The following is a 27,270-nucleotide window of genomic DNA, read 5'->3' on the forward strand; positions in this document are numbered from 1 at the left end:
CCGCTGCGGGCCCGCGCGCATGGAGCCCGCGCCGGGGGAGCCGGCGGCCGCCCGGATGGTGGCGTAGGGCCCGCACTGCCGGCCCCGCAGCATGGCGAGCTGCCTGCCGCCCTGCGTGATCGACGGCGGCACCGGGTGAGTGCGGGCAGGGAGGACCGGGGGGTGTCTCCGCGCCGCGCCCCTCCGCCGCCTCCCGCTGCCGGCGAGCGCTCCTCGCACGGGGCCGCGCTCCTGCCGTGTGTCCCGGTGCCCTCTCGACTTGCTGAGGGTTTCTCTCCCCTCCGGCCTTCCGCGGGCTGGTGCCCATCGCTCTCGTCCTCCCTCTCCCCCTCCTGCCCTTCCATCCCGCTGGAGCGCGGAGCGGGGCAGCCCTGCCGTGCGTGTTTCTGTGTGCCCTTTTCGCCTCTCGGGACCCGTTTTCGTTTGTGCCCTCTGGCTTTGAAGTATTGCATGATGCAAGTGCTAAAATTGGGGACGGCTGGTTTCCGAAGGGGAGAGGAGCCAGGAGCCGGCGCAGAGACCGAACCTGGGGAGGTTCAGGGAGATGCCCGTGCCGGGCGCGATCCTGTCGGTGCGGTGCATGGACACCGAGCCCGGCGAGCACAGCTCCCCTGCCCCCGGGCCGCTCTCGGGGCCGCCTCCTGTCTCCTCTGCCCCTTTGAGACCAGCCGTCCCCAGTTTTAGCCTTTTCAGCTGGGGTGAGAGCGCGCTGCCTTGCTCCAGTGATGCGCTTGGTCGTTGGGTCATCCCTTCGCCTTTCTCAGATCAGTGTGATCTGAGTATTCCATACTTAACCAAACCACAAGTTTTGTAACTCAAATCTGTGAGGGCAGGAGCGACTCTGAATTGCAGAGGCTGTGCTTGGGAGGCGTTTCAGGAGCGGCTCTGTCATACCTTTCTGTGCTATAGAAGACCCATTCAGCATCCAGTCCTGCTGTGCCTTGCGGGGGGGGGGGAGGTGTCAGAGGGAACTGTAATGAAAGTAATACTGCATTGCATCTGTGATGTGCTTTTGCTAATTAATACCTTTCCTTTGGCCCAGCAGTTACAGGCAGCTCTGAGGAGAGGAAGTGAAGCATCGGTCCATGAGTAACTATTCCTGTGGTAGCTTTACTTGTCAGACTCAGTGTCACTGACTGCATTAATTTAGCCTTTCCTGTGCAGGGAATTTGCAACAGTATTTTAATTTCTTTAATTATTGGGAAGTTATCTTTAAAATTTCCTGAACTGAACAATCTTTAAAAAACCAAACCCCAAACTAATCAAACTGAATCAAGAGACCCCAATCCCTAGGTAACTGCATGAAGCGCATTCCAGTGTTGTAGTGCCACATTGCCTTCTCCTGAAATAATGTGTCACATTTTCAAATATGTCTGTATTAAACTGTCATGAAAGTTTTAGAAGTTTTTGCTTGTTTCTGCTTATACCTTAGCTTACCAGAAACCAGTTCTGTTCCCTCAGTGGAAAATACTGGAGTTCACAGCTGGAGACATTGGAAGTAGAATAGAGACCAGGTTCTACTTTGTGTGCAATTCTGCTTGCTCTTTAGATACTTGGTAGTTTCCCATATTTCTTCTATGTATTTGCTGAAGATACTGTAAGTATCTGTTCTCCAAAGATATGTTGATACTACAGGATTACTACTTCATAGTTTTGAGAGAAATGAGGTGTTTAGGTGGATCCTTTAACAAGGGTGCAGTAGAAACTCTGAAACTCAGAAAATGCATTAAATGCCAAAGGTTCTTTTTGCAGGAGACCCCCTTGGCTTTCGGTTTATGGAGTAATTCCAGTGTTACACTAGCAATAGATATTGCTGGCCAACAGTTACACAAAATAAATAAGGATAGGACATTGCTTATTGTGTCCTTTCAAATAAATAGTAATTGAAGTAGAATTTCTAAAATCTGTTTAGTCCTTGCATGGGTAAAGCTGATGGGTTTTGTGGAGGTGGGGGGGACATGTATATTGTTTTGTTTCAGGAAGGGTTTGGATAACCCCTAAATTATGCACATTTTTTTTTCAATGACTCCAAATGGTCTTGATTCACAGGAGACAACACGATGTCTCTGCTGGTGGGACTTGTGCTTGATTTTGCTGTAGGGCAGTCAAAAATGGAAGACTTTTCAACAAGGAGACTGCTGAATGTGAAATAAGTTATCTTTCAGAATTCAGGATGAAATGATTCTGAACAAAAGCAACCAGAAGAAGTAGCTTGACTCATTGGTACACAGTCTCTGGAATTTTCCTCTGTGTGGGCTGAAAACCTTCTTATTGTTAGAATGAATCTACTTCGGGTTACCAGCTTCAAACAATTCATTCAAATTATTAATGTAAGGGCTTTGAGATGAAAAATTTGGAAGAGCATAGCAGAGAGGGAAAGGTATATGCAGACATGCACATTGTGACATTGTGTATATTAAATACACTTTTCTGATTAAAGTGAATGAGGTGTTCTGTCCCACCACTAATCCATCATTTTTCATGAATGGGGTTTTAAGGAGTTTGTTAAAAGAATGGTTTTGTTGTTGTTTTGTGCATAAGGAGGCTGGCTTAATTTACTGTTATTTGTAGCCATATGCCTCAGTCCTGTAAAATGCCAGAATTCCTCCAAAAAAAGTGAGAACAGGTATATAAAAAATAGTTACAGACCTTCAGTGAGAAACATGTTTTTATAGCAGGACAGGATAACGTTCCTTTAGTCTATTGGATATAGATGACTTGAATTTCCTTTGCCATAAACTGTTCACTCTTTATTCACAAATTTTGCAGAAATAGTTAATAATTTGCTATTATCTTTTCCATTAGTATTTGCAAATGACTTGACATAGTGCAATTTTGATGCACTATGTCAAGTAGTTTTCTCTGCATGAGGTTCTCCTCGTGATCAGTTTACACATTGCTGTTACTCTCTTTGTGGAGAAGGGCATGCTATTTTTAGTTTCTCAGGACTACCAGGCCTTTTTGTGTTGCTGTTTTAAATAGCTTTAAACGTCATAACTAGTTTATTAATTGGCATTTAGCTGTGGACATCAGAACAGTAGTAGGTGGGTGGGAAAAACAAAGATATCTTAAAATACCTTTCTTCAGTGTATTTGCAGACACTGAGAAGCAGTTCTGGTTTGGGTGTATTTTATTGCAGCCATTCCTTTTTAGTAAAGAGAAAGTCTACTTTGGCAAAGTCTTACAGATGAATTTAGAGGTAAATACTTGATTTCTGGGAGAAGTGCAATGGACTGGGTCTTAAAACTTGAAGCTTATGATGTTTTTTGATGATGTTGCTATTAAAGATAGCTGGAGCCTCAGAACATGCTATATTTTCCCTCTCTTACTGTATTTCTGATGCCTAGTAAGTTGCTTTAGCCAAGTATTACCTCTGCTCTTTGCATGTGAGACATGTGAACATGCATTATTGTAATTGCTGTTCTGGGTCTAAGGAGCTTGAGTTAATTAACTGTTGTTTATAATCACAGGCTTCAGTGCTGCAAAGTTCTAGACTTCCTCAAGAAACCCAATGGCTCTACTGTACTCTTTATTCTTATAGTGGCTGCTGGTGCTCTTGGGTAAATTGTGCAGACGAAATAGATTTTTCTTCTATTTGATATTTTCTCCTTCATGTCTTCTTCATTCCCATCCCTCAATTTTGAAAGTGCTTTTCCAGATCTTCATGAAGAACTTGTGTTGCAAGTTCCTCAGACATACTTGTAATAATGATAATAGAGTCTGCTATGGCAGCCTGGCATCACAGGTGTTCTGGCAGCAGTAGCCTGGTTATTCAGTCTCTTAGCTGTCAGAGAAAGTGTTCTATTTTCAGAGGCCATTGTTTGTTTACAGGACTTTCTCAAAGCATTCTGCTATTTTTAATCACGTCATATTTATCTTTTCAGAGGGTTTTTTTGTGTGAATGTAACATGTTTTAAAGATGTGGACCAAAAAAGCTATAGAGAGTGATGAAATGCTAAAATAGTCACATTTGGGCTTTGCTCTTTTGCATACTTGCACAGAGAAAAATTGGATGTCTTGTGTTTTCAGATGGATAAAGGAACTGCTTGAGTTGGTGATTTGTTCTCAGGCTTTGGGAAGAATTTTCCAAAACATATCTCTTCTCTCTAAAGTGGTTAAGGGTGCAGCATCTGCTTCCAAGTGAAGTCCATTTGTATATGTTTGGAGTCAATTCTTAATGTAAGTTTTTCCATGTTTCCATCTTGGTGGGACCTCAGAAGAGAAGAGGGTTAGGATGACCAATTCTCATACAAAAGTTTGTGAAAATAACTTTTGTATGAACTCGTCACCTGGTCAAAACAGTATGGGAGAGACCACACACTATTTTTAGAAATTGCTTGTTTCAATAATATGTCATTTCCAGAGATTTAGAAAAAAATTAGTAGTCCTCCAAATCTCCTTGCATGAAATAGCCTTAATCTATTGGATCAGTTTTCTGCTAATTTTTAGTGCAGTATCCTATATTTTGGCCAGTTTCCAGTAGATTCCTATCTCACTGGCAACAAATTGCTGCTTTTAATGAAATTAAGTTGGAATACTGATTATCTACATTCTGCTACAGCTGTCTCTGTAATTTTACAGATCACAAGATGTTGCATTACCATTAGTCTGCTAGGCTGTAACCCAGGAGAAAGAAAACCTTTTTTTAGATGCTTAAATATTCATTGGAGAAGGGACCAGAGACCAGGTAACCTCTGTAACTGTTTAAGTCCAGAGCCTTTCCCATCAGTGAATATTTAAATATCATGTAGAAAAGGGAGTATTTTCTGTAGGAAGTCCTGGAAATGGGTCACCCAAACACTTTAATGCACTCTTGAGAGGTGCAATGAATTTGGGTCCTGCTGGGCAGACCAGAGATCTGGGACCAAGTCTGCCATGTCCTGAGGCTTCCTGGTTAGCAAAGAGCAGCACAACTGCATAATCTATTTTCCTTCTTTTCCTGAGTGGTCTTGGGAGAAATTTGAGTTTCTCTTCCATTTGGTTTTGTCAAAAACACCTGAAATGTGGCTGCTTGTTCCAGTCTGTCTCTCGTTTGATGCTAAGTAGTTTTTTTTGGGTTTTTTTAACCTTTTTTTTATGTTTATTTGCTTCACCATTGAATTGAGAATTCAGTTATTCTCTTCGTTTTAGTATTAGTCTTTCATGGATTAATTGCAAGCAAAAGAAATCTTTCCCTATGTTACCTTCTGTGAGAAAAATTATTTGAAAAGAATTTTTTTCGTTATACTGAGAAATAAACTTACTTGGTAATTTTTTTCACTAGGTGAATTAGCCCAGGTTAAAAATGAATCTGTAAAATACTGAGCTGTAGGGGTTTGGTAACTTTACAAGTTGCTCTCACAGGGGGATCTGATCCATTCTGGAGAGGGAAAGTAAAGCTCTTGCAGACTGGTAGCCCAAATTGACTTTTAGAGAGTGTTTTCTTTTTTTAATACTGTGAGTGGGCGTGAGTTTAGCATGTGTGTTAAGAGAAATGATGGCAAACTGAACTCACCTCTTGGCCAGACTTTAGTTTGAATTTAGTTGAAATGAGTTCTGGTTAGACTGCAGAAACCTTTTAATTTATTCACGCACGCAGATATATAAAAATTGTATGAAAAGTATATATACGTATTTACATGTCTGTGTATGTAGATAGAGTCTTTGGGTTTTGTTACTGAGGCTTGAAGGGCTTTTTTCCTGATGTTTCTGCGTAATTGTAATTTTTAAGTCTTGAAACTAGGTCTTAAAAAATAAAATGTTTTGCTTGCTTTTCTTTATGTTCATTTAGTCGTGATTCATTTCAGAGAGAGAAATAAGAGGAAGTGGCCTGTACTGGTCTTAAATCCCAGTGGAACGTCTGTTGTTGCTTGTTATGTTTTAGCACTATTCCCTAGGTAGGCCTCATTCTAAAATGTGAAGAATCTATGTGATAATAATCATAAAAAGAATTTTTACTAGTAATGTCCTTCTTTACAGTCAGTCTAATTTAACATCCTGATTATGCTTTTCTGAGAGCCACAGCAAATGTGCATAAACAATTTGGATTAGACTGAAAGCATATGTCTATAATGATGATTAAAAACCCAGCAAAACCTTCCCTCCAAAACACATTCTTTTTAGCCTTGGGGGGAATGGCTTTTTAACTATTGTTTGAAGTCTGTCGAAGCTATAGCTTTGAAGAGAAGTTGAAATATAAATATTTCAGTTACAAGGTCATTGATAATTCAATTTAGATTAATTCCTTTATCTAAGAAAACTGTGATTCTTAATGAGTATTTTTATATCAAACACTCTGTAAAGAGGAACCTACTTTTTAAGCTGCTAATGAAGATGCAAACCCTCTGCTTTGGCCATGGCATAATATTGTTTGCAAATATTGAGACTAGGATGCAGACAAAGACTTTATATTCACTTTAGGACCTAGACTGGGGTTGGTCTCATTTCAGAATGTCATGGCTTTAGGTTTCTTGTGTAAAAATGATGTGAACAATGCTGATTCCCTCAAATCATGCTGCTGTTGTACTTCTGTTTCAAGGTAATGGCAATATTCAAGAATTACATCATTCTCTGCAAGCTTTCAATCAATTTAGTTGGGTTGATTTTTCTTTTAACACTGTTTCTGTTGTGGGTTTTGTTGTTATTGTGGGTTTTTTTCTTTTTTCTCCCCCCCTAGGAAATAGAGCTGTTTTTCATAGTCTGGGATGTTAATTATTTCTAATTGCTTAAGACCTGAAGTAGCTGCAGCCACTAACGCCTGTAGAAATTTTTATGTGAAAATTCTTTTCCTTCTTTTTTTCCATCCCACTTCTTTTTGTCTCTTGATGCTTTACTTGTTAAAATAGATTTTATATGTATATGGAAAGAAATAATCAATACTTTGTACTGTCTGCTGCCCATTTCTAAAGCATTTCATCAGTGCAGACTTGCTTTGGTTTGGTATTTGTCCTTTATCACACACAGATACCATACCTGTGGCAAAGTGGGGGGTTTGTTCAAGGCCTGAAGGGGAATTGTATCAGGTTTGTAACAAGAGTTCTTAGATGTGGTTTATACTTGTGACACTGTATTATTTCTTTTTTTCTCCTGTTTGAGAATATTAAACAAATATGTAAAGTCTAAGGCTCTCTTTGGTCATTGTAACAGAAGGGTAAAATCTGCAAGGCTCTATTTTTTACCAAAGGGTGCAATGTGACCTGCCTGTCCTTTGTCATAGCTGGTCAACAAGGTGGAAGAAGTAAGAGTTGTATTTTCAGACTTGATAGTTCTAAATAACACTAGCAAAATCTGTAAGCAGAAGTTGTCTGAAAAATAAATTAACACCTAAAACATTTTCTACTTTGAGTTTTCTTTCAGCAGGATGATACTTGAAAGCACAATCCAGAAAATGTACACATGGCAAGCGATGCATGTTTCACCTTCACTTTAAGCACTGGAGTAAATTGAAAGTATTTTTTTTCTTCATGTTTTTGCATCTGAGTGCATCTAATGACCTGGTGATCTTTAATTTTTTTTTTTTCTTTCTAGGTATACAAAGCTTGGCTATGCAGGAAATACGGAACCTCAGTTCATTATCCCATCATGTGAGTTGATTTTTTTTGTCCCTCCAAATTGTAACATACACTGCTGTCACTGAGCACTTTCAGGATTAAATGATGTGCTTCCAACTCCCAACTCAGTCATCGTAGTCCCATGTCCATCTGGGAAGCAATATTCATCCTGTTAGCATCTTTGGCTGGAGTGTAGCTAAACAGAGCTCCTTGTTTGCAGTTAGCTAGGACTGTTGCTCATTAAACCAGCTCTTGGTTGCTATGACAAAGATGAGGAGAACTCCAGTCCAATTTCCTTTTTATCTCCATTATTTTTTTGCCAGGACTCTTGAGTAGACAGAATGCAATTTACCTCCTGTCTACCTGACACCATGGTTACAGCCTGGATAATCTGGGGAAGGCTCCCAATCAAATTAAGTACTGGAGTGCAGGTGGTGTCTGCCTTATTTACATTGTCTGGGACTGTAGACAGTTTAATATTCAAAAAGTTGTTCCTATTAGAAAATGTTCTTTTTGGGTGTGTGTTTACCAATTAATATGTTCTTGCACATTTGACATGCTTTTGTTGAACAGATTTACTCTTTAATTTTTTTGTGTGTTAAACTTGTTTAAAATGTTGTATTTTTCTGGTGTTCTTGATTTTAATTGGCATCTTAATAGTTTCTCTGAAATTCTGTGTATATATATATGTTTATAAATAGTAGCACAGACTATTTATTTACATCTATTATGTTACCATCTATTATGGAGGCATCTGTTACCTCCATTTATGTTAAACACTGCTTTTTACTTTTTTTAAACTTTGCCAATTAACTACTTATTAATGCACCTAGACTATCTTGTAGCTACTCATGGTAGAAAGTATAAAGATTAGGAAATTATAAAGGTAATTAATAATAAAATTATTAAAATTATTAGTAATAAAAATAAAACTGGCCAAAGAAGTGAAGGGGACACATGTTCTTTACCAGGTGTAGCTGCAGTACTGCTTACAGTCTCACTATTTTAAGTATTTTAAAATTTGAAACCTAAACCACTGGTAAAGATCTAGATACCTTATATTAAAGAAATGGTATAGAAGGGATTTCCTGTGAATTTGCTATAAATCTTGTTTTATACAACTGTAAACCTGTTGAGGTGAGTAGATATTCTTCCAAAAGAATTGTTTGCCCATGAGTCATTTATTGGTGCTAGTAGTATTTGGTGTGTTTGTGGATGATGCCTGCCTACTCTGCATTTTCTGCTGCATGTTATTTAGATCCTGACTGTGACCTATTAAAAGAAAACTATATTAATAAGGTTATGTTTTAGCAGTACTTCATTCCATTTTTATTTTTAGCTTGCCCCAGATTTGATTTTTGCTGTCTCATCTTCTTGCCTACAGGAGCCATCATCTAATAATTTTAGTGATAGTTGCAGGCTGCTAATGGGAAGTATAAGTGTCTCCAAAGATCTCTCTGTAGCACTGCAAATTGATTTCTCCCCTTCCTCTTTCCTCTTTCTCACCAACCAGGATAATGACTTCAATACTTATTTTTGAATACACAGTTGATTTTCTTCTTCTTCTATGCTCTTCCTCTTTATTCTAGAGTTAAAACTCAGGAAATCATGTTGCTTCCTGAAATGCTGCACTTGTACAGGTTTAGTGACTGCTGTAGTCTATAACAAAATGCATTTTCAATATTTTCAGTGAATTATTATGTACAGTAATGAGGGATGGGTGACCAGAATCCTACAGGATGCAATGAGAATGAACTCGGCTCTCTTGCCTCATCAGTAGATCACTTACATGATTTCTACTTTTTATATCCCAATTTTTATTTCTGGAAAATAATCCTTAAGTTAATAAATATTCTTCAGTTGGTATTTAGCTGTTTTAATTTTGTTTTGATTTGTTATTTGCATTTATTTTAAGGTATTGCAATCCGAGAGTCAGCCAAAGTGGGGGACCAGGCTCAGAGGAGGGTAATGAAAGGTGTTGATGATCTGGACTTTTTCATAGGAGATGAAGCCATAGATAAACCTACCTATGCTACAAAGGTGAGCATTCAGGAGACTGAGATAGCCTTTCCTAAGTCTCATATTTTTAAGATAAAGTGTTCTGGGACTTCTGGATAGCCATTCAAAACATGTTTGCTTTTTTTGTGAAGCATTTTTATTGCTTATTAAAAACTATGTGATTTGGTTCATGGCTTTATTCTTTTTTAGGTATCTGTTTCACTAGTGCTGTCTTGTGTGGTTGGTGTTTGTGTAAATATTCATTGATACAGTGCAGCTGTTCAGTTCTCAAAATTCTGAGCTATTAAAATAGTCATATACACTGAATTTTTAAATTCTTGCTAAAAGTGTACCCTTTTAACATGGCATATGAACTGGGAAATGTGTTGGATACTTTTACTTCAGGGAATGTCACAATTGTTTTGTGAAGGTCTGTCTTCAGTGCAGCTTTTCTGTGAATCATATTTTCCATACCCTAGTAAAGGACTTCTTGTACTTACAAAGCATTACTGGCTTATGAACTATGTGGAAAAAAATCATATTTTATACATCCTTCTGTGTTACTTAAATGTCAGCTGTGTTCTTAACGTTGAACAAAATGTAAGCATCATCCCTGCCAGAAATTGTCGTTGAAAAATATATAGCCTATATGGTTTTTATTTCTTTTTATAATATGGGAAGACATATTGAAGCCAAGTAGGATTCTCAACTTTTTAAGTGATAAAATTTATACAAAAAGAGGTCAAAAAACAGTTCTGCAACAGACTAACAGGAATAGAGTCTGGATTCTGGCTGCTAGTCCTGCAAGGTAGAATTGGGCTTGGAAGTACCTGGGAGCAGTAAGTTTGAATTGTGCCTCTGGGTTAAAGCCAGGATGGTTTGATAAGATACCTGTGAGATGAGATGTCAGACTCCTCCTGTTGCTGGGTTTATTTGTCCTTGCCTCACCCAGTGCTGACAAGTTTTGCTGTTGCAGTGGCCTATCCGACATGGAATTGTTGAAGACTGGGACCTCATGGAGAGGTTCATGGAGCAGGTCATTTTTAAGTACCTTCGAGCTGAGCCCGAGGATCACTATTTTTTAATGGTGAGTTAATGAGGCCTGGTAAGGAAATAGTTTTGTAAGAGGAAAACCAAATACTGTTCCAAGCACGAGTAGCTCTGCTGGAGGATTTTTCTCTGTATGTCTTACTCGTGTAGAAATGACAGGGTTTGGGTTGGGAGGAGAAAACTAGTCTTTGAAGCTGCATTATAACTATATTCTGTTAATTTTGTGATGCAGGCTACTGCAGGTCAGCTATTGCTTTTGAGGAGTTTCAAACACTGTTTAAATTCTGTTTAAAATTTTTTGTTTTGAGTGCACTGAGGAATTTTAAAGTTTGAAAACCATACCAAGCAGGATCCTATTGAGGTGGTTTTTCAAAACTCTTTGTTTTTGCAGACAGAGCCTCCACTGAACACACCAGAAAACAGAGAATATCTTGCAGAAATCATGTTTGAATCATTTAACATCCCAGGACTTTACATTGCCGTGCAGGTGAACAAAGTGAATGTGTTCTTCTAAAATACAAAATAACTGCAGTGTTTTGGTCTTTTGTAGGCACGTGTCTAAAGTGTTTGAAACAGTAATTTTTGAGAGTGTAAATTAGAACACTCTGCCTGCTTCTAAATATGAACTCTGTGTGCTGTAGGCAGTGTTGGCCTTAGCTGCCTCCTGGACATCACGGCAGGTGGGGGAGCGGACTCTGACTGGAATTGTCATTGACAGTGGTGATGGTGTGACCCACGTAATCCCCGTGGTAAGTAGCAGGCTGCACTTTGAAATCAGCACTGCTTTGGACAGGGTTTGTTTACTATAAATTTAAATAAGAAGCATCAAATTAAACCTTAGTTTTAAATTTTTCGTGTTGTTTGGGATTTCTTTCCTTGCAAAAGTATTGTTTTGTTATGTATTAATTTAGCTTGCAGACTAGAGGAGGGTCACAGTAAGGAACCATCAATCCAACTTTTAAAAGGCTATTTCTGTGTAAAACCTTACATTCCATTACTGTGATGCCTCAGTTCTCTTAAATATCAATGATTATCATGGGTTTGTCTCCTGCATGCTAACAGTGTCTGACAAGAAGTGTCCTAACTTTTTTGACACTCTGCATTTTGACTGTTTAATATATCTGGTAATATGTGCTTTTTGTATGATTTATTGTATTTTATTGTTTCTACTCTGCTTACATGGAAACAACTACAAACTTATCTAAGTACCTGTTTGTAGATGTGATCAATCTCATCAGTTTAGTTATGTGAGGATGTTAAAAATACAGTTATCTGTTTATACTGACATCTGTTGATGTCATTCTGCGTATTTTTGAGCCATACTGTGTCCTTGAATGATCAGTTATATTAGAAATGAAAATCTGATTCCCACTAACTTCATCTTGCATTTTGATGTTAACTTGATCTCAGTATTTTGTCATATGGGCAATGCTGAGAACAAGCAGCATTTACTGCATGGAGCTCTGAAAAGTGTAAAAAAAAAAAGCAAGGGAAGAAATAATATGGCTCAGCAATACCAGTGTTTTCAGTAAATGCATCCTAAAAAAAATTCAGCAAGTAGATTTCTTATTTTTATTGTGCTTATTGTAAGATCCTACTTCTTGCTTGAGTTTTCTATTCCTATTTGATTTTTCTTGTCTGAGAAATTTAATTTTATTCATTTTTCTATTAATTTTTCAGTCTCAAACAGAACACAGGTAGTTCATTTATATTATATTTGCTTTTTTGATGATGCCTTAAAGGAACCATCCAATCTGACTAATGTGTGCAAGACTGTTTATCACTCGTGTATCTGTTAGTTAGTCAATATCAGTTTATATTTGGTAATCAAGGTCTTTAAATAAAAATGATACCCACTTTTCAGTGAGGTGCACATTTTTAGAGTGATTTTCAAGTTTCAAGATTTTGCTTTTAATAGAAAATCAAAAATGTTATTATAAAAATGAATGTTAATTATTGATACACAGTAAGTTTTCCCCTTAAATATGTCTTTTCCTCTCCTCCTACATAGGCAGAAGGCTATGTAATTGGAAGTTGCATCAAACATATTCCTATTGCAGGTAGAGATATTACTTACTTTATTCAACAGCTTCTAAGGGAAAGGGAGGTAGGAATTCCTCCTGAACAATCTCTGGAGACAGCAAAAGCCATAAAGGTACATCCTCCTTTATCTCTTAATAAATACATAATAAATCTCCGTGAGCTAAATTTTTGGCTCTAGCAAAAGTTGCCAGTGGCTCTCATAAAAATGCAAATGTAGGCAGTGTATTATAATTACACCAGCTTCTGGTGGTTTATCCAGTCAAGAATGGGGAAAGGAGAAAGAGGAAGAAAATATTCATGCTAGACAGTTCGGAGTGAGTATGTCTCACAGATAAAATCAGCATTTAAACTTTGGAGTTGTTTAAAATTTGCTTTGTAATGGAATTAAAAAAAAAAAATAAAAACATAGGGTGATTGTGTGGGCCTGCTCTTGCAGTGAAAGCTTGCCCTTGAAATTCTTTATTGTCACAGTGCTGCTGTTGGTGGTGTTTTCATTTTGAGAGAGGCAAATGTAGCTGAGTCAGCATATGCAGCCCTTTGGAAGCAAAGGGGCCTCGAGCCTCGTGGGGCTGAGGCTTCAGTAGTGCTTTGGGTGAGAAAGTCCCTTGACCACACCATCTGTAAAAATGCTCACATTTTTCTTTCCTGATTGTGTTGCACTTGAATTCACTGATGTACTAATTATTTCAGCTATTTTTAACGCCTTCTTAACAGGAGAAGTACTGTTACATTTGCCCCGACATAGTGAAGGAATTTGCCAAGTATGACGGAGACTCTCGCAAGTGGATCAAACAATACACGGGCATCAACGCCATCAATAAAACCAAGTTTGTTATAGATGTTGGTTACGAGAGGTTCCTGGGGCCCGAAATCTTCTTCCATCCCGAGGTAAGAACAGGGAATAGCTGTGTGAGGTTGTGCCATTCCCGGTGCCTGGGCGCCATCCCGTGGCAGTGAGGGGCCAGTGAGTCTCCTGAGCACAAGCCAGGTGTGCTCACAGGTAACTTCAACACAGTAGGAAAGTGGTTATCTCATGTCCAGTCTAACGTTTAAAACATCTCATTCTGCTCCTTTAGAGGCAGTCTGAACTTGAGGAGAAATTGTTTGAATTCAGTTTTTGTATAGTATTTTCCTCTTTTTTTCAGTCTCAATTTAAGCAAGTCTGCCTCTATACTTTTTATGTTGCCAATCCCTTTGGGCACTACTGAGCATGGCATTGAAGATATTCTAAATATCAGATGCAGACTTTTGATGCTGAGTCAATTTGTAAGGCATGGATGATAAATTTATCCTTGAAGGAAGTCTATTGAAATCTCTCTTGCTGTGGTCATCAGTAGTATGTACAGTTCTAGGAAAGATTACTGCACCTCATCTGTGTGAGTTTTGGTAGTTTAGTTTGAGTGAGCTTCAGGATATTGTTGAGAAGAAGGAGTCAGGTTTTATTACAGGTCTTCTGTATTCCTGCACACTTGGTTGAGCTTATACAGGCACCCACAGTCTGTAATATTGTTAAAAACTTTTATTAAAATCCACATCAACAGTGGATGAAGTTTCCCATTTTTTACCCTTGTCCTTGGAAGAATATTAAAAAGCTTCTCTCTTCCATCTTTTGTCTGAATTCTAGCTTTACTCTTCTGTAGTCGGTTTGTAGCCATGTGATCTTCTGCCAATATTAAATCTCTGGGCTAAATAGTTTTTCTTCCCTGCTGTTTACCAATGTGATATAACAGAGGAGCATTCAATCCCATGTCAGACATAATTTTAAGAGCTTCTCTTTCCATAGTCTCTAACTGTTGAGAATGTGATAAAGTGCCAATTTCCATTTTTTTCACTTCTTGGTAATTTCTTGACTCTGTATTGAAAAAACCACCCAAATCTGGACTAACCTCCTAGACACGAAACACATAGTAGATGATGTGTACTGCATCCAAAGAGGATTTCTTGTTATGTTTCATTAACTTCTCATTTGAAAGGGAAGCAAGTTAGCTAGGTAAAAGCTGCCTTTGGTAAAGCTGTCTTGTAATCTTTTCCTATTTTCAGTTTACAGAATTTGTTCTGAAATCTTTAATACTCCTGAAGTTGGGTCTTGGCGTTTGTGGTTATCCAGATTATTTCTCTGCTTTTTGAATTAGATATTTTATTTGCCATTCTCCAGCTATATCATATTGACTGGCAGACTGCAATTTTTCATTCAGTTCTCATGTCCCTGTTCTGGGGTGATGTTATACCCTACCTCTCATTTCTACTTATTCCTTTTATCCTGCTGTTTAATCAATATCTTTATGAAGAGCTCAGGAGTTTTCAGGCTGTAGTTCATTCAGATGAAATTTGGTGTGCAGGAGCTTCTCTTTTGATTTATGTGGCTTCATGTTTTTGCTTCTTGCATGATTAATTCTTACTGTGGGAGTTAGCTTTAATTTTTTTTAGAGTGCCACCATCATCATTAGGGCTCCTGAGCTCCAAGCCAACTCCCATTGCTAATTTTCTCTCAGTTCTGTGTATACTTGTTTTGTTTGACTGTTGTTATTTTTTCTTCCATATAGATACCTCATCTTATTTTTAATGAAAATCCCATGTGCTTCTACACAAAAGCTTATATTGTATCTAGAATAATATGGTAATAATATGGTATATATATAATAATATTATATATTGGTAATTAATTTAATTTTTCAGACATGGGCTATTACCAGTTCTTTTCTTTGAAGCTTATTTTAAGTGGAAAATTTCCACTAGGCTGTTTTGTAGCTTTAGCAACTCTTGACTCTCTAGTTTATAAATGCAGAAGTTTACATTAGCACTGTGTTCATGTTTGCATTGATGGGGGCTTTCACTCAAAACCTTAGACTATTCATGCTTTTTTGAACATTAGATACCTCTTGGGCTTGGGAAAAAAAATCTGAGTTTTGGTGGGAATTTAACTGAAATATTTTAGCAGCATTAAAGTCTTTTTGTAGGGAAACATTCTGATTTACAGACTGGTGTTTTTAATCTCACTTGAAAGGAGAGGCAGGACCACAGTGCATGGTAACAGTGTGTTTAATATTGCAGGAGAACTCAAACTCATCTTGCAGGCAATAAAAGTGCATAGTGTATGAATTGTAAACAGTGAATTTCTGACCAAGGAAGAGAATCTTGGGTTTCTCAGCAGAAAAATAAATCTCATTTCCTCTGTAAAGAAGTGTTTGTTTTAATGTAGAATAAGTGGTGAGCAAGGCTACTACTAAAACTCCTCCTCAGCCCCTATTATAAAGTCCTCTCCACAGTCTTATTTCTGCCTTTTTATTGTTCTGTTCTTTGGATGAAAAATCTAATGCCTGTTCTGTTTCATTTTAGTTTGCTAACCCTGATTTCATGGAATCCATTTCGGATGTAGTTGATGAAGTTATACAGAACTGTCCCATTGATGTCCGGCGTCCATTATATAAGGTATGGCCTTTCTCTTGTAAAATACATGTAATTTATTTAAAGCCTAAATATCAGCATTATGGCTACCACTTCCTCCACAATGAGAAATGTAAACTTTGGGTAGAAATTAAATGAAGTGCCACTTCTGATGCCAAGAGGTATTTGTTGCTTTTTAGTTCTGAAAGAAAAGTTTCTGTAAAGGCTTGACACATAGGTAAGTATTGTATCCCTGAGGAGCTGTGGCAGAGGGATGTTATTTGGATCTGACCTTTCTAATGTGAATTCTTGTGCATGAAGGACTTTTGGTTTTGCCCATATTAAGAGTTATACTGTGGTCTTAGCCCTCTTACTACCCTCCTTCCCCTGCTTTATTAAGTAGTGGTTTCCAGTTGTTTTTTTTCAGTCTTGTCTTGTACCTGTCCACTGCAGTTCAGTCAGTTCTACATCACTTAAAAAGTACATGAAAACTGAAAATATTTTATGAGAGAACAATTAGGCTAGGTTAAACCTGCTTAAACACAAGGTGTAGTCCAGAAAGTACTTTCAGTTCCTGATTCTTTAAGGAGTGAAAAGTAAGGTACTGACAGGTGTAGTCCATGGCAAGCTCTGTCTGTGTCGGCAGCACATCCCACAATTCCCTTTCTTTCTGCTTGTGCAGGAGCAATGCAATTTTGGAAATAACAGCATAAAGCTACAGCACACAGAGGTTGTCTGTTCATGTAAAAGGTGGTAGTGTTCCTCACCTGGTAGACTGTGCTTTAAGTTCCAACTAAGTCATGTCTCAGGATAATTTGTAACTATTAAAATTTTACAGTGTCTTCTCCTTGCCTGGTAAACACCCTCTGTAATCTAGAATGAGATGTAGCACTCCAGAGCAGATCTGTGGGGCAGGACAAAAGGGGAAGTTGAACTGCTTAACAGGCTCATATGTCAATTCTGCAGTAGATGTCTTCAATGACTTCAAGCTTAAGTAGCAGCAGGGTTTAGGAACCCTTCAGTGTGTGGTTGTTCTTAGGTTCTCTGCTTTTTATCTGAGAGACCAAAGCTTCCTCAGAGTAACAAATTCTTTGCTTGGTATAGGGTAGGTTTTGGTACTGATTAGAAAGTGGTTTTTAAAATTGGAGGTTGTTACTTCTGCCTCATCATAATCAGCAGACAAATAACTTTCTCTTGGCTTGCCACTGATTGAGACTTTGTTTTTCTTTTTTCTGTTTTTCATTATACTTGCTTAATTAAAATAATGTTTCACAATTACTTGTTGAATGTACTGAGAGATGTCAGTAGTTATTAGTGATAATAGTTGCTATCTTCTTTAAGCAAGGTCACTTCAAAGGGACGAGCATCTCTTGTTCTCATTGTTTAAAGCAGTGTCTGGGTGCAGAAATATTCCTCTCATACTTTTTCTCTGAGATTTATCAGTTCACTTGCCCACAGTGCTGAGTGGTGGCCAGCCAAGACCCTGTGCTTTGGAGCTGAGTTTCCATCAAATATATTTGGATTCTTCCTCAGCATTCCTGCAGAAAATACCTAACAAAAAAGAAAATACCTACCTTCTAGATTTTTGTGTGATACGTAGCCTTTGAGTCATTGTTCCACAGCCCATCTTTTGATGTCCTATGGTAGCAGTGATTGAGAGACAGGGACATCCGAGTTGAAACCAGAACCCCATTTTATTGAGTATGCAAGGTGTTTATATAAGGTTTTACTTGTATGGCACTTACATAGGGTTCTGCTTTTGGTTACAATTTCCCATTGGTTATACAGTCTTCATGACATCAGTTACCTGGTAAACATTACAAAGATTCACAACATATCTCTCTGTCACTTCTACCCCAGGGAGTGGTTACCTGTGTCTGTCTCTCCTATGGTTTCTGTTTGATTAGGCCTAAGATACTAGGCTCCTTTATCAGTTCCATTGTGCTCCCTGTTTTATTCCCCATACTGTAGTATTTCTGAGTATTATTGCTAGTATCCCTGTTTCCTAATCTGATCAACATCTCTCACAAGGCCAGTTATCTTGCCTCATATTGATGTTTGGACCAGCAGAACCTTGGTAAGACTTCTTTAGCCAGATCTGTGACAACAGACCTTCTAAAGGGAAGAAAGCATCTAAGATTTGTAAATGGTCATTGGTCAAAAGAAATGACAAAAGCCAGAGGGCCTGAAAGTTTTTTAATAAATTACACACTTGGCATGGAAATTGGTCTGTTAGTCTCTGACCTACTGTCTAAGCACACAGCAGTAGGTTTTGGGTAAAGGGGTAGGTTTAAAGGGAAGAGATGAATTAAAGAGGGAGAGATTAATTAAAGAAAGAAAGAGAGAAAAAGGGAGCACCAGTCCTGGTTTCACTGTTGAACCAACTGCATCAGTCTGGCGAGTTACATGTCCAGGGTCCTGGGGGCACCCCCTGCACTTGGGGTGGGGGTACCTTTTTATGGAGAGGTTTCACTGCCCCAAATACAGGTTTCTTGTTTTCTGTGTAAATTAGTTACCATGTGCAGTCTGTCCTTTCAGGCCTTTCTGGAAATGGGTTGGAGGGTTTTGGAGGCTTTTGGTGGTAGAAATCCTACCCTATATGGCAACCACCCAGGCCAACTTCCTCCCACTCATACTGTGTTGTGGCTTGTTCTCATGGACAAATGCCCTATGTGTGCCTGGCCCCTCTTTTCCAGCCAAATCTGGTTCTTCCTCACAGTGTGTTAATACCAACAGTCCCTGCTTAGAACCAGCAATTCTTGTCTGTTATTGCCAACAGTCCTTGGTTGGCTCCACAGCCATTTAGTTATTGGTGTTTGAGACGTACATGAGCCCCTTATTTTCTCGGAATTGAGAATTCAAAGGGATTTCACTTTGGACTGCTGCTTACAGCACAAGTAGAGAGTGGGCTTTAATCATAGGACTTTTCCATCTTGGTCACAATTTGACTTGGTTTTGTTGAAAGTTCAACAACAAATATTATTTCACTTGAGTTGTTATTTGGGCAAGAAAAAAGTTTCAAAGGCTGTTTGTTAAAAAACAAGTTCTCTCTTAACACCTGTTAGTTCTGGGAACAGGCAGTGTTCCTGTTAAGCTCAAGAAGGACTTAGTCCAAGTGCAGTTTGTCAGAGCTGAGGCCTAATGAGAATTTCCCAAATGCCATTGGGGCCTGATTTCGGGGAGATGCAGCCCTAGAAATCCATCCCACAACTGAAGTCAGCTTCTCTCTGCCTCCACAAGATCCCATAACCTGCAGCACAAATAGCCTTTCATTCACATGATGAAGCCTTTTTTAATTGTATAATGATTGCCAGCAATGCACTCTCTAATTCCCATGATTACATCTTCTTAATGTGATTGCTTGGAAAAACTGATTTGTATTCTCTAGCACAGAGCTGAGAGATCTGGATTGCTTGGGATGAATTGCTTTCTGCTAAAACAGAAAAAAGATAGGTATGGGTTTGAAACCAGGGAATTTGCATTGAAATTTGAAAAAATGAGGTGGGTTTTGGTGGGTTTATTATTTATTTTTTTGTTGTTGTTTTTGGCAAACCCAAAGCTTCAGAAAGCAAAATGAAAGTTAAAACAAGTGCTTAAATGAAATGAGAAATGGCAGAGGAGATAATTCTTGGATCTTATCATGTGGATGAAACAATTTGGCATCCTGACTGCGTCAATCATTCCTGTGTGTTGAATTCAACTGAAAAATGACCCATCATGCAATGCATGCAGCTAAAAGTGCTGCATTTGTGGGGCTCAATGAGACAGCATCCTTAGCATTCTCTGGGTAGAATGGTGTATAGTTAATCTAGTTATATTGTTTTGAGAATTCCTTAGCTTTTTTCCTTAAAATATCATTCCACAACCTTTACTTATATTCGTCTCCTAATTATATAAATACATGGTATAACTGATAGCTCAGAAATTGAAAGAAATTACAGGGAGAGTGCAGCATGATGAGGCCTGTGGTCTGCACAAAAATGAGACCCTTCCCCAGCTTTCAGGTTCCTGAGAGCACACCAGTGCTCTGGGTAACTACTGCACACCCAGCTTGGATCAGTGATGAATCACACAGCAGATGCTAGTGTGGAATGTTTTCAGCACAAGTTGGTATTTAAAAGTCTCTTTTCCACCTGAAAGTGATCTGAAACTTGTCCTAATATTTGTCAGTCAGGACATTAGTTTATGGCACTCAATGTCAAAAAACAGTTTCCTCCTGAATGTAGTTATAATAACTTTAGAGGTGGACAAAGGCCTTTGAAAAAGTTCTATAAACTGATTGCTATCCTAATAAACAGTATTTTTTGTTAGCAATAGGTTCAGAAACTACCACTTTTATTCTATGCTCTACTTCATCTTTCTTTTTCCTTATCCAGAGTCTCTCCCCAGATACTTCCAGAGTTAGGATGAGAACAATAGTAACAGTTCTGAGGTCCTTGCCTTCTCCCAGTGCAAAGGATAGAAATGGAGAGTCACTGACTGTCCCAGCAATTGATTTCTTTCAACTTTCCTCTGCTATGTTTTTAACACAAATATCTGAATGAAAGAATATGGCATAAATGGCATCTGAATCCAGGTAAATTCCATTAGAAATACCTCTGAAAGGTCCTAGCCAAGTATGCGTAACCATTCATTATTCAGATCATGCTGCATCAAATCACATCTTTGACCTCAAACTTCTAAGCCAACTTCTCAAGTTGAAAATTCTGCTTGAGGTGGGGGTCTGTAGGATATTGGCAAGTGTGGTGTTTTATTGGAGATGAGTTACCCAGGTTTTCCTGGATAACACAGGTGCATAGAGAGATTTTGACAAATTGGCTCTTTTCCTTAGAGAAGGTGACTTCTTAGCTGGGTGTGCAGCTGTTGTAGACTCAGATTAGTCTCTCTCAAAATGAAAACTTAGTGAAATAGTAAAGTCAAGCTTGTTTCTACAATTAAGTCTTGGACTGCGCTTGTTGTGTCAGTGTTCACTCAGCAAGTTAAACTGCCGAGCTCCCAAGGGCCCATCCTCAAACACTGGAGAGGTCCCAGGTGCAGGGGCTAACAGGGTGCTAAAAGCCCCTGCCATCACTCCTGATTTCAGTTGCTGGTGAGTAGAAACACTTGGTGTGAGAGCAGCTCCAGCTGCACAGTGTGGTGGGTAGATGGCACTGTTGGACTGGCTTTGCTGAGCTGTGCTCCAGCACCACAGAAATTCCCTGTTACTGACCCAGAGCAGAGTGGGGAGGCTCTGGGTGTGAGGGAAGGGTGGAAAGACTGCCAGGCCATGGCATCTGCTGGCACTGTGACAGGACATGGGAAAGGAACAGCATTCCTGCTGAATTCTGCTGTGTTCCTGCAGAATTTGAATGAAAGCCCCAAGAGATTAACTCTGTCATTGTAGTACAGGAGTACTGAGGAAAAGCCCTGCTTATTCCTGTCACAGCTGTAAATAATTTTTTAAGATGACTCCTTCTAGCTGGTTTAACAATAGCTCAGTGCATTTGCAGGATTTTCTGGTTCCTTTTGTGTCTGAGGTGTATTTCTGCAGAATGGCACCATCATATGTCATTCTGAAATCTCTTGCTATTACTTGAAATGTGAAATGAACGTCAAATTCATTATTTTAAGGAAAAATAAATGGTTTCTTTATTAGTAGAAGTAAATGTATTTTAAAAATATTCCCACAATATTCCCACAAAATTCTCACAATAAATTTACTACTTTGTGCTATATTTATTGTATGGTATGAACTATATTTATCCTTATACTTCCCATACTCTGTTGGCAAATAGTGCCCTGTTTTAACCAAATTAAGAGACATGTAGCTTAATTGATTCACTTGCTAATGAAGTGCTTGGCTTCAGTTTATGAACCTTCCTGGTTTTACCCCTAATAATTTTTGTTAACAGTCATATATTGATCTCCTTACATGTCTCTGGTGGTCTGGTCATGTCATGTTAACTTTAATTTAGGCTGTCAGTTGGAAAGAAGGGAAAATGGGATGTGTTGTTCTTACTTGCCAGAAAACCAGGGGATGCTTTTCAGTTTGGTGCTGCAGAGTCTGATGTGTCCAGCTGAGAGTGTGCTCACACCATGGTGCACTGTGAAGATGCACAAGCCAGTTCAGCACCTTGTGTTTGGTAGTGCTGAGTTCTTCAGGAGCTAATTTCACTCTTTTCACTCTTTATGTGAGCTTGATTTGGTCAACAGCCCTCCTGTTGCAGGAGCTGGGGTGCTCTGTTAGGGAATTTCATATCTCTGCAGCATTACAAACGGGCATAATAACAGAAATGGTACAACAAGAAACTCAGTATCACAGAGTTCACAAGAGAAGCAAAAGGTACAGATGAGAAGTGAGAAATTTCTTTGCCAGGCCTCTGAGGTGATCTTGATGGTCTTAGAGGTCTTTTCCACCCTTAATGATTCTGTGATTGGTATCCACTCCCCTGATGCCCTTCCAGAAATAGCCTGCTTCCATTTATGTGCTTGTTGTGGTTAACTTTTTCAGGTGTGTGGAGGGGCTTCCTCCCTCTCTGCTAAGGGAACACATTCTTTTGAAACAGCTTAAATAAATGTTCAGCCAGTTAGCTATAAAAGTGAAAACCAGCTGGAGGTTCTTTCCATCAGCAAGTATGATAATTGGTGTTAGCTGAGAAACATGTGGGCTGCTTGGAGCTGTTAAACCAGCTGAAGTGTGTTTGAGCAGAGTAAGATCAGAAGAAGTCTTCTTTAAAGGAATCAGCTGGAAAGAGATACTTAAAGCCTAATATCTTTGATGTCTTTTTCTGGGAGGCCAGAGGAGTCTATTGACAGGCTGAAAACCCAAACATCACTAGTAAGCTTTCTCCACAGGTGTATTTAGCCTGCTTTAGTTTTATGTTTTTTGTTAAGTAGTTATTAGAATTATGCAGATTTATTCTAGAGAAGGTATTTGGAAGGTCAGGGTGGAGCGAGGAGGTGGGTGGTGCCCCCTTGGTTTTCTGGGGTTTTCTTTCTGTTTTTTTTTTTTTTTTTTAATCTGACCATCTTTTCTCACCTTTACTGCGTACTTTTTAAGTGGTGGGTGTGGTGTGGTGTTTGAGGGAATTGGAATGGATATGGATTCTGCTTTCATTGTAGGAGGGGAGTACCTGGCTTTGACCTGACTTGCTGAGTTGAGAACTTCCTGAAGGTTGTATGACAAGTCTTCTGCTAGAGAGTTAGCATGGATTTGGTCTGGCACTGACAAGAAGTGCAGGGAGCAGGGGAACTGTAACTTTATAATTAACCAGCTTCTAAAGTTGGTGCCTTCTAAAGGCAGTTGGTGTCACCTAGTTAATTACATCCAGGATTTTGCTTAGCCTGTCTGGTCCAGATATGTGATAATGAGGTGACTCATCTTTTCAACATTTGTACCTTGGTGCTTCTATTCTCCTTGGGCAGTGTTATTGTTGAACTGATTTTGGTGTGTATAAGTACTTGAATAATCATAATTTGAAGAAGATGTAGCTTCTTAGCCTCTAACCCTGGAATGGTAGCTAGGTAGAAAGAGCCTCCCAGTGATACTGCTAACTCTGTAGTTACATGAATTGGTCTTGGATGTATTCGAAAAATTATTCTTGGGTTTATTCTAGAGTCTATTTTTAGTGATAGCATTGTCCACTTTATGGAGTATGCTTGAAGTTTAATTTGCTTTGAATAGAATTATTGCTTTCACATTCTTTGCCAACTTCATTAACTCCAGGTAATATTTTCTGATGGCATCTTTTAAATTGCTATTTCATCACTCAGGTTGGTTGTTGTCTTTTTTTGCCCATTAGCAATTTCCTTTTCCCAAGTGGAGTGCATGACCACTTTGATGCAGGGGAGTAGATGTTCTTGTGTATGGAGAGAGTTGGGGGAATCCTCCCTCCTGCTTTAACTTCAGGATCAGCTATGATTTATGGCTCCTGTTCTCTCCTCTCTCCACCTCTTTTCCTTTTGGAAATGTTTCAGTAATGTTATGGGGACTTGTGTTTCTTTCTTTAAAGCACACCTGCCTTGTTATGCATTCTTTTATTCTGTAGATAATCTGAAACTGTGAAGAAATGAGGTTTTTCTTACTGTAATGGTTTTTATGATGTGCAGGGATTTTTTTCTCATGAATAAACAAAACAGCTTTCTTCTCTTTTTACAAGGTACAAACAAGATTTCCCTGGTTATCTGTTGCTTAAAATCCAAACACTTCTGCACCTTGCAAGTGTGAACATTTAATATGCATGTCTTTGACTCTTCAGATCCATGTGCAGGCTGAAAACAGTGGGTCATGGATTCTTTCATTATGTGCACAGTCTTGGTCTGCAGTGTCAAAAAAATGTTACTGAGAGATAATCCTTGGACCTGTGTACAATGAACTCGTGATCCAAGTTCCCTGTGGAAATGTGTCACAGGCATGTTGGTGGTTTTAGCACTGTGCAAAGGCCTGTGTGCAGTTTTGTCAGATTAAGTGCTTTTTTCTGATCAAGAATTGCATTTTTGCTGCCACTGATGTTATATTCTAGGGGTCCTGTTTTGAATCCCCCACCTTTGAAATTACTTCTCTGTTAGTCTGGGATGCTGCAGTGTTATCAGAATTAGGGATGGGAAATTCTAAAATACCTGCTCAGAGTCCAAATACAAGTCCAGCCTGAGGGGCATTTGATTCTGCTCTGAAAACTGAATAATACCATACAGGCAAGGGAAGTGGCATCATACCTTCCTCTGTGCTGCAGTTCTCTGTGAAGGTGTGGTGCCTTTTGAAGTACTCTGGAAATTAAAAAAACAAAACAAAGAGTTCTAGGTAATTATGTAGCTATGCAATATGATGAGACTTTAGTCTTATTTAGTGTCAGGGCTAAAACTGTTTGCTGTGGACATCCCCAGAGAAACTTCTTGAAAAAGTGTCTTATTTCTGCTGCTCTGCATATGGAGGGTGCTAGCTCATGGTTTTAATGGAATCCTCCTTTGTAATAACGCGTTCTACATGAACGTATTTAAAGGAGAAAAGCCATGAACTTCCTACCATGTCAGCTTCCTAATGATGCTGAGATTCAAAAAGTCACCTCTGCAGTGTTGCCTGTTGGGAAACTTGCTTGAAGATGGATTTACAGAATATTTACAGAATGTGTCTTTAATTTCTGCACAGAATGTGGTCCTTTCAGGAGGATCCACGATGTTCAGGGACTTTGGACGACGACTGCAAAGGGATTTGAAGAGAGTGGTGGATGCAAGATTGCGGCTTAGTGAGGAGCTCAGTGGTGGTCGGATAAAAGTAAGTGAGCATTTCAAGTGCATTAATTACATGAGTAGTGACAGAAATCAAGTTCAAAGTTTTCACCTCACTAGTGAAAATACACTGTGAAGTCAGTAGAGTATGTTTGTGTTGTGAAAAGCACCGATAGCCTTGCAGCACATAGCTCTTTATAGGAATCTTAAAATTACTGTGAGCAGTTCTGGTTTTCCTTCTAGGAGATGTGTTAGCAGTAGGCAAGAGGTATTTAACTTTGTGTCCTTCATCATAGTTATCATGAAGAGTTTTATGACTTGATCTTCTAGGGGGAGCATATCTGAGTGACAAGTGTGGTAGTGATGTGAATAGAGGGTTAAAGGTCTGTTTCTGACCATGTCAAGTTTGAAAACCAACTAAATATGAACTGTTTTCCTTAGCCCAAACCAGTGGAAGTTCAAGTGATAACACATCACATGCAGCGTTATGCAGTTTGGTTTGGAGGTTCCATGCTGGCTTCAACAGTAAGTCTTCATCAAAGGTGTTCTTAATTTTTATTGTATGTTGAGTTCTGGATGTATTTGATCCCAGTACTAAGTTGTAAACTTTTTCATTGTCACAGCCTAAACTGTGTCACATTCTGGAGTCCTTACCCAAGTTTCATCTCAGTAAAATTTGTACAGGGCAAATGGAAGCTTGCTCAAGTAAGGATACTATGAGTTGGCATAATTCTGAAGTAATTTTGATATGATAGTTCCAATATAGTGCCCTTATTCTTTAAATCAGCACTAGAGATTAGTTAGGACTTCAGGAATATAGAATCCAAATCAATGGTCTTAAATGCAAGAGAGAAGCAAATACAAGAAAATGGGAGTAATTGGTGTCTGCCAAGTGGGACTTCTTACTGCTGTGTTTAAAAGCAGTCCTATGACCAGACAAAGTTCTTTTGATTAGTTGTATTCATATCCTAATATTTCTCATTTTATTATATTTCAAAATGCAATACAATGTTGTAAAGTTGCAAGCTACAGAAATGCCAAGATATTATGTATTTGTTGTTTTTTTACTACTTATGTTCTTATGCTTTTGGGGGGATTTGTTTTATATTTTTTAGCCAGAGTTTTTCCAAGTATGTCACACCAAGAAGGACTATGAAGAGTATGGCCCTAGTATTTGTCGTCATAATCCTGTTTTTGGAGTCATGTCATAACGTTCATCCAGTGGAAATAAGATCTCTGAAACCATGCTGGTGAAGAAACTCACGAAGTGCAGAGGAAGGCAGCAGATACTGTAAATACTGAAGCAAGATGTGGTTAACTCTGAGGCATTTGGATCACCATTGTGCACTAAAGCACAGCTTACAGCCCTAAGTCATTTCAGTACGAGCCATTTCTCTGCTGACTACTCAGAGCCTTTCCTTCTTTCTTCCTAAATGTGAGGTTATTGAAAATAGGTACGTCTCGGTTTAGGAGGTTGTGCAAATACTACTGAAACTGCTTCTAGAAGAATAAGGCAGTGTTTTACTGCTTGTGGAAAGATCTAAACCTTTCCCACTTGTGCCCTGAGTTTTCAATCAAACCTTTAGCAATGGAGCACTAAATACCACATTGCCTTTAGGGGAGTTGGAGTGGATACAGGTACCTACCCAAATGGAATAGATTGCAGGATTGGGACAGTACTTTGTAAATGTAGGTTTTCATATAATTTTGTATTTTATGATGTTGGTAGGGTGAATTGATGACTAGTTCTAAGCACGAACAGCTGTCAATGTCATGGAGTGGTGTTATGCATTTCCAGGTGTGAGGCGTGTATTGGAGTAGTGCTGGTATATTTTTGGGGGAAAAAACAAAAAGCCATGTATGATAGAAACTGATCTGTTCATGTTTGGATGATATAAGTGATTTACAGTATTGTGCAAAGTTTATTATAGCCACTGTTCCTTTGTTTTGAATTTTCTGAAACTGTTTTTCAGGAGATGATTTTTTGTTTTGCTGTTGGTGAGTGATGGATGACACACGGGCCTTGCACCAGTGAAATAAAAGCTGTTAACATCTTTATGAA

General features: G+C 38.8%; 1 protein-coding gene across 1 annotated transcript; it reads left to right on the plus strand.

Annotated features, from left to right (window-relative positions):
• ACTR3B (actin related protein 3B) lies at positions 1 to 27,270 on the plus strand. The gene is made up of 12 exons (XM_015653542.2): positions 1 to 135; positions 7,507 to 7,562; positions 9,445 to 9,569; positions 10,504 to 10,614; positions 10,969 to 11,064; positions 11,219 to 11,326; positions 12,589 to 12,732; positions 13,335 to 13,508; positions 15,957 to 16,049; positions 25,129 to 25,254; positions 25,650 to 25,733; positions 26,324 to 27,270. The coding sequence occupies exons 1-12, from the start codon at positions 92 to 94 to the stop codon at positions 26,417 to 26,419; spliced, it is 1,257 nt and encodes a 418-aa protein (XP_015509028.1). The 5' UTR covers positions 1 to 91; the 3' UTR covers positions 26,420 to 27,270.

This window comes from Parus major, chromosome 2, assembly GCF_001522545.3.
Source record: "Parus major isolate Abel chromosome 2, Parus_major1.1, whole genome shotgun sequence".
NCBI classification, from domain to species: Eukaryota; Metazoa; Chordata; class Aves; order Passeriformes; family Paridae; genus Parus; species Parus major.

Bases quoted from the DNA above. Each gene is read 5' to 3' on its own strand.
- ACTR3B (XM_015653542.2), top strand. From the start codon at position 92: ATGGCGAGCTGCCTGCCGCCCTGCGTGATCGACGGCGGCACCGG. The intron at 136-7,506 runs GTGAGTGCGGGC...TTTTCTTTCTAG, and splicing joins GTGATCGACGGCGGCACCGG to GTATACAAAGCTTGGCTATG. The intron at 11,065-11,218 runs GTGAACAAAGTG...TGTGTGCTGTAG, and splicing joins GACTTTACATTGCCGTGCAG to GCAGTGTTGGCCTTAGCTGC.